Source organism: Schistocerca americana, chromosome 2 (genome assembly GCF_021461395.2).
Source record: "Schistocerca americana isolate TAMUIC-IGC-003095 chromosome 2, iqSchAmer2.1, whole genome shotgun sequence".
In the NCBI taxonomy this organism is placed as follows: domain Eukaryota; kingdom Metazoa; phylum Arthropoda; class Insecta; order Orthoptera; family Acrididae; genus Schistocerca; species Schistocerca americana.
Window position 1 is genome coordinate 366,239,386 of NC_060120.1, and position 7,987 is coordinate 366,247,372.

At 43.5% G+C, this 7,987-nt stretch overlaps 1 protein-coding gene across 1 annotated transcript; it reads left to right on the forward strand.

Moving 5' to 3' along the window:
• Positions 1-5,029: 5,029 nt before the first annotated feature.
• Positions 5,030-7,279, forward strand: LOC124595573 (cuticle protein 21-like). The gene is made up of 2 exons (XM_047134359.1): positions 5,030-5,051; positions 6,629-7,279. Exons 1-2 carry the CDS (start codon positions 5,040-5,042, stop codon positions 7,232-7,234), a joined length of 618 nt encoding a protein of 205 aa, XP_046990315.1. The 5' UTR covers positions 5,030-5,039; the 3' UTR covers positions 7,235-7,279.
• The last annotated feature ends 708 nt before the right edge of the window (positions 7,280-7,987 follow it).

Below are 7,987 nucleotides of genomic sequence, written 5' to 3' on the forward strand. Positions count from 1 at the left end.
CATGACCTTGGTGGCCATTAATGATCAGCATTGGGTGAAATGAGACTATCTGGGAACCGCTCGTGAAGCACCTGAATTTTTTCGAGCAAAGCACGGCAGGTATGCTGAAACCACATCTCTTTAATGTCCATTCCATCCAAACGAAGCCATAAAACTCTCTTATCATCGTACGGTATAGGTCTCCTGTACAGCTTGTCCTGCCTCATCTTCTTGGATCACGCGAGAATTTTCTGACCACAGACACGCCAGTTCTACTTACAAAACCGTTTAAGTGGAAATGTGCTTCACAACGGAAGATGATTTCGTTTGCGAAGCTGTCGCTCTCCTGTCGTCCTCTCAGAACCCAGTCAACAAACTGTGGTCTCTTCTAGTGATCCGTCACTTGAGCTTATGCGTCAACTGAATCTTATATGAGTGGTAATGGAGATCACAATGGAGAACTCTCTGTTCTGGAGAACAGCTTAAGCCCAGTAGTTGGGAACGGTGACGAATTGATTTAATTAGGTTAACAGCCACACTGTCACAAATCATTTCAATTTTCAGCTCATTTTGGCCAGAACGACGACGCCAAGGATTATGAAAGTTTTCTGTTGAACATGTCTCAAAGAACTTATGATACAGAAGTCTGTGAACTGTTGATTCATTCGGTGTCTCATTACGCTCTAGAATCGCATGAAGTCGCATGACTGGTGCTTCATAACTTTCTTCATTTTGATTAAACGGTTACACGATTAGCACACGTTGTGCACCGAGGAACTCAAACTGAGTCAACAATCGGAACGTTCCTGGAAATAGAAACGACTCAAAACAATTTCACCAACCGACAAACAAAAATTTATCAGCCGTTTCAAAACCAGCGCTCTTTTTGAACCACACTTCACGTACGTGTAAAAATGGGGTTGATAAAAAATCCAAAACAACAAAGCAGGGGTGGCTACAAGAAATTCTGCAAAGTTGTAAAACTAGGCATGATTATGAAAAAATAGGTGCTGCTTATAGAGAAATCGAAGAAACTTTTGCCAAAAAAGAGAACAAGTTGTATTAACATCCAGAGCTCTAACCGCAGGCCAGTGTCAAACTGAGAATGATGAAAAATTGAAGAAATATATCAAAGGGCTATATAAAGCAAGAAACTTCAAAACAGTATCACAGAAAGAGAAGGGGTAGTAAATGAAGATGAGATTCGTGACGCGATATTGGGAGAAGGATTTGACAAAGAGCTAAAAGATCTATGTCAAAACAAAGCAAACGGTGGAAAATTACTAAGAATCTTGGGAGAAACTACTATGACAATACAGTTCCACCAGGTATGCAAGTGAAATGCCCTCAGACGTTAAGAAAAATATAGTAATTCCAATGTCAGAGGAGAAGTGTGTTGAGAAGTGCAGTTGCAGAGTACTAAGGCAAATTAGCAGCAGAAGAATGGAACGCCTGGTCAGCTTGGATTCAGGATAAATATAGGAACATGTTGAGGCAATACAGACCTTACGATTCATCTTAGCAGATAGCTTGATGTAAGACAGACACTTTTTAGTAATTTTAGATATTGAAAAAAATTGACAATGTTCAACTGCAAGATACAACCCAGGAAACTGAAGGTTATTTACAACTTCTACAGAAACCAGACAACATTATAAAAATCTAAGGATATCAAAGCGAAGCAGTCGTCGAGGAAGTGAATGGGGTTGAATCACTTCATCACTCTGTACGTAGTGTAAGCACTAAAGGAAACCAGGGAGAAATTTGGAAAAGGAAGTAAAATTTCACAGATAAGACATAAAAAATGGATGTTGGCTGGTTCCGTCAGAGACGGAAAAGAACGTGTCAGATAGTTTAATTCAACGGCTAATTAAGAAGTTCTTAAAAGATTAAAAAAGTAGGTAATGGAGTATATTCAAGTGTTGTTGGGAGAAATGGAGTGGAAAATGAGACATCGGAAATAGTAGAAGAGTTCTTTTATTCGTGCAGCAAACGATGGTGCAGGGGATTCAAATACAGACTGACGATGGCAAAAATATCAAAAACCTTTTCTTAAAAAGAGAAACGTGTTAACATCGAATATAAACGTATTTTTTTGAATATGCGAGAGCTATCCCAAAATGAAACTCCGTTAGGCTATAAATAAAATAGTGGAATAGTTAAATCAAACGTATTACAAAACTGTTAAAACTGCAACTACAGAATGACCATTCAGATTTAAGCATTTGGCACCTGTCTTAATAAGTAGACAAATTCCACCTGCACAAAATTCTGACGCCTGAGAACGTAGCCATTACGTAACAACATCTTGAATTTCTTCCCCGGAATAAAAGCATTCAATGCAAAGAAACTTTTTCATTTTCATGAGGAAGTGGAAATCACTTAGCGTCAAGTCTGCTCCTTAGGGTGGATATTCAAGAATGTCCCTTTTGAAATGACGTGACAGTTCCTGTTTACCGCATAGAGAGTGGCCGAACTTTCTCGTTCAGAAACAGGACGTCGTTACTCAAGAGAGCATGTTTGTCTATTAAAAGTGTCATGGCAGGCTTCAGAATTGATTGACTTTCCACGCTACAGAAAATTCACGAACCAGAGTTCCAAAACACGACAGTCAAAACCTCTCTGGCTGACAGAGCCTGGTAAGCTTGTTTCGCTTTGTTGGGCGAAGCGTCGTGTCACAGGCCACGATTCCGTTAAGTATAGGCTTTCTCCCTGTGAGTCGTAGTGTAATAGTCCAGAGAAGCGATCAACCGTTGAATTTTTATAGTTCTCAGAAAGGAGTTATGGTACCGTAATTCCTTACTTACGATTCCATGCAAAACAGTTGTAGCAATCCGCGGAAAGTTGTGCGACATTTGAGAAATAGCGGAACGCCAGTTTTCGCGAACTATTTCGCTCATTTTTTGTGCTATTTCGTTCCTAACTACAAACAGACGACCTCTACTATCATAATCATGAACGTTCATCCTCAGATTCATAAGAAACTGACACCCCTGACGAATAAAAATTTCATTGTTCACATTCAGTCCGTAAATAGCGCAATATTCGTGATTAATGTCAACAGCTTTTACATATTTTCCGCTAGAAACCATATTACAGTACGGATTTCATATTTGGCTGATGTTCACGTATTTTAGAGCAGCTGCTGTAAGCTAACGAAAAGCAGTGCAAGTTTGTCGCCACGATAGCTCTGACACTCAGTGACGTACTACGTGGAGGTGTTCAAGTCCTGTGTGGTCCTTTTTCATGATGGGTCATGATCGTACCGCTGTGAAATTGCAGGTGTGCTGGCAGACATTTCTCTTTTAATACACAGTATGTTTGTTGCGTTAGTCTTATATAATGTAACGTTTGTAGGAGGTCGCCTTCATGGTGTGCTAATTAAATGGTTGTCAGTGTGTAATATGAAGAGTAATAAGGACAAAAAATTAATGACAATAACGTTACACGAAGCTAATTCCAATTAGAACTTTTAAGACTGCAATACCGAGTGCTGAGCGGAAAAAAGCTAAACGCAACAGAAAACAGAACCTAAGCAACCTGTACGACTGCGGTCTACTTAGACTTAAGCAATGTCGGCTGCACAAGGAGTGACAGCGACTAATGAAATGCGCGCGTTTTGCAACCGATGTGAACACGCATGTACGATCCGCGATAGAAAAGTTCATTCGAATCTGCGTCGAAAGCTACATTTATGGGTGACAAAAGTGGAAGTGAGACCCAGTATGTCTAGGTTGGGATTTGATAACGACTTTATACGAGTGACGGCAAAATGGTGTGTCTAATTTTATAATATTGTTCGATGAGTACTAATCAGTACAAACATAATGAGAATACAGTTACTAGTGGCTCGACGTCAAAACACCTAAATCATCATCGTCGCATCGAATGTAGCAAGTGAGGCAATAAACGAGTATTTGTCGCGTAAAAGAATGAGGAGAGCACAAATGTTGCAGCTGAATAAAGGATGTAAAACAAGCAAAAGAAAAGAAAGTCCACAGAAGGAAATAGTAAGTCATCAAAAATGGAGACTGCAAACATTATAAAGGAGGCTTGTGCGTACTACATTTGATGCACTGTAATTTCAGTAACATTACAAAACTGCAATTATGTGAATTTTAGAATATTAACCTTGAGAATTCTTAGGAGAGTCATAACTGTATATATAACAACAGTACATGTAAAATTTAATTTACCTTACACATTCATCGTCTATCTCCCAGGGCTGAAAAGATAACACTCTTGTTTTAATATGTTTTGCTGCAGTGAGACTTCTGAACACCTAAAACTGTCAAGACACAAAAGAATTAAACATATTAACTGTCGTTGGGCACTGATTCAAATCATTGGGGAAAGCTGAAAATGTGTGGCGGGCCAGGAATCGAACCCAGATCTCCTGGTTACTAGGTAGATGCGCTGACCACTACGCCGTTAGGACACAGTGGTCATCGCAACTGCACAGACTACCAGTCAGAACCCAAATTTTCAACTTATCCACACACTAATGATATAGCGTGACACCACATATAGATTAAACTGCAATTTACAAAATGCTGAAAATATCACCAAAAACAAATCTCGCGTACTGTTCATCCCTGTCAGTTGCCACATCCTTTAAAAAATTGTCGTTGCCACGAAATTGATGACAGAGGAACATCTAACCTAATTTCGAAAAGATGACGAAAAAAATCCTTTTGGAACAAATACCCCAGCGATCTTCAGCTATAGTTCAGAAAACAACATTAATGGTAAATCACGGCAACAATAGGTCTAAAGTCATCGTGGACACAGTAGCCTAGCATATGTTAATTATCATGCAGTTATAAAACGTAACTGTCTGCTAAAGGTCTGAGTTACCAGACGACTTGCATTTCGTAGCGGACGGCTGTGTCTCAATTGGGGTAGGTGCGCCCAAGGCCTGCTGTGGCCGGTGACCGCCATCCACATCGCGCGTTGCGAAAACGCGGGCAGCGCCCAGCCACGCCTGCAGCGGGTATATAACTGCCGGCCGGACAGTGCATCGCCAGTTCTCAGCTCCACACAGCAAGAAACTCATCGACATGGCCTGCAAGGTGGGTGCCAGCAGAAGACTGCTCAACTTTCGCCTACCGACTGTGTTTCAAGTGTCCATGACTCAGCGGTGTTACACTTTCGTTATGTGTTTCGAACTTGACATCGTCTTGTCACTTGTAATGACAACAGTGTTGACACAGACATGAACGTGAAGAATTCTGTATCAAATCGATAACGATTATTATGTGGGGTATAGTGGTTTGCGATGGCTACTCCGACTGTGATTTACAGCTGCAAGTGGGGAACTACACAAATGTTCAAATTTGTGTGAAATCTTATGCGACTTAACTGCTAAGGTCATCAGTCCTTAAGCTTACACACTACTTAACCTAAATTATCCGAAGGACAAACACACACACCCATGCCTGAGGGAGGACTCGAACCTCCGCCGGGACCACCCACAGGGAACTACACGCAATGTGTGGAGTGTATATTGAACTTTCAAACTCTAGAAAGTTCTGAATATAAAATTTCAAAGGTAGAAGGAGAGTTAAATATCTCGACAGTGTTCATGTCGTTTGATATGCAACATTTTCTCGGAATAAATGTAAATTGAAGAAGGAATCGGCCCCCGATCTCGCTGAAGGAACTACCCCAAGTGATTTAGGGAAATTGTGGAAAATTGAATTGAGGCTGGATGGGCCAGAATACGAGTGCCAAGTCAAGTGAATACTTTCTCGAACAAAATCGCATGTTCATATGGACAAACGCGAGTCTGTTCCCACAATCTTGCTGGATTAAAGTCACCGGAGAAAAGTTTGCGCTCGAAAATAAATAATAATGAAACTTCACAATGTACTATTGGTCTGTTGCTGGACAGATATTTGAATTTGGATCTACGCCACTCTCCTCCACACGATATCTCCTTGGGAGCTAATCAAGCATGTTTTGAGACAGTCGGGTGAGCTACACCTAGGTGACTCACTTATTAAGAAGATACTCTGTGAAAAGGAAAGATACGGATTTCATTTTAAGCACATTACAGATCTTTATTCTTCAAGGATATTTCACTAAGAATTACGACCCAGTCAACACTGAGAAACCCATTCTTGAATGTCTGTCACGTCTCAATGAGAGAAATCGATTTATACAACAGGGAAAATATGATTTTTTCAAGTTTTTGGGGCAGGGGATCAAACAGCGAGGTCATCGGTCCAATCTGGTTAGGGAAGGATGGGGAGGAAGTCGGCCGTGCCCTTTCGAAGGAACCATCCCGGTATTTGCCTGAAGAGATTTAGGGAAATCACGGAAAACTTAAATCAGGAAGTCCAGACGCGGGTTTGAACAGTCGTCATCGTTTTTAGAGGTAATGTGGATTAGAAACATGTTAAACACCACTGCAATACTGTAATGATCACTGTCCTGATAGACTTCTAATGGCCAAAAGAACCTTTCACATGACAGATATAAAACGGATCTTTAAACCGCCAATGGCCCCCACTTCTCCGTCCATAGACAAATAACTACACTTTCTGACCTACCTTTCGAAGCTCTGTCGAAGAATGTGCAAAGAACCACTGCCTCACTAGCAAAGAAAGGTAGACACTGTAACTGACTGGCTACTTGCGTGTTTCAGCTGATCGTCCTCGCCGCCTTCGTGGCTGTGGCCCGTGCCGGCTACCTGGGTGCCCCCGCAGTCTACGCCCCCGGCGCCCCCATCGCCGCCCGCGCCTACGCCGCCCCCGTGGCGTACGCCGCCCCAGCCCTTCGTGCTGCTCCCGTGGCATACGCCGCCCCCGCTCTGCGTGCCGCTCCCCTGGCCGTCGCCCCCGCCGTGAGAGCCGCCCCCGTCGCAGTCGCCGCCCCCGCCGCCGTGGCCGCCGAGTACGACCCCAACCCCCAGTACAGCTACGCCTACAGCGTGCAGGACGCCCTCACCGGTGACTCCAAGAACCAGCAGGAGAGCCGCAGCGGTGACGTCGTCCAGGGCAGCTACAGCCTGGTCGAGCCCGACGGCTCCGTGCGCACCGTCGACTACACCGCCGACCCCGTCAACGGCTTCAACGCCGTCGTGCACAGGGAGGCCGCTGCCCACCCCGCCCCCGTCGTCGCCAAGGTGGCCGCCCCCGTCGCCTACGCCGCCCCTGCCGTCGCTAAGATCGCCGCCCCTGTGGCTTACGCTGCCCCGGCCATTGCCAAGTACGCTGCCCCCCTTGCCTATGGCAAGGCTATCCTGGGCTAAGCTACATAAATAGTTGACCATGCTGTATTTATTATGTGTGAATGCGTTTTGTATAGTATGATGAACAGAACGAATAAAATTCGTTACTAAAAAGAATGGATTGTTAGTAATTCTTTACCTAGGCATTCTCATGTTTCAGCAGTGTTCCCTTCATATGTCAGGTATTCACTGTGAATTAATGACAAATGATATTACAGGACAATGAAAGGTACACCCTGCAAGCAAAGAGTAACAGTAGTGGGATTACAATCTTCGTTAAACATTTTCCTTTGACATACTAAAGAGCCGTTCTAGTATGTCGGTTGGAGCTACTGAAGTGGTCACTCAGTGGCTGCGTTCCGCACAGAATGGCCTCCGCGATGTAAAGCGTTCACCGGTGTGCGCCGCAACTGGCAAAAGCGCTACACTATTTACATTATTTGACGGGTGGAGGTGGGGAGGGGGAGAGTGGTAGAGGCATGCGTTCACTGACTAGGATCAACAGTGCCGCAAGCAAGCGCCATGTTCTCCCAATGTTATGTCTCAAACTGAGGACGACGGTCCATCTTTCTCTTCAGCACCATGTGACAGTGAAGAAATGAGTGACGACGATGACATTGTTGCTTGTGCGCTGTTTGATGAACGGAAAAAGAAGAAAAGGTCACAGAAGTGATTTTTGGAGAAACACCTACAGATCAAAAGATATGATGATGCAGAGTTCCAGACTCTGTTCCCAGACTTTAACGAAGGTGTCTTCGAATGCCTCACGAGAAA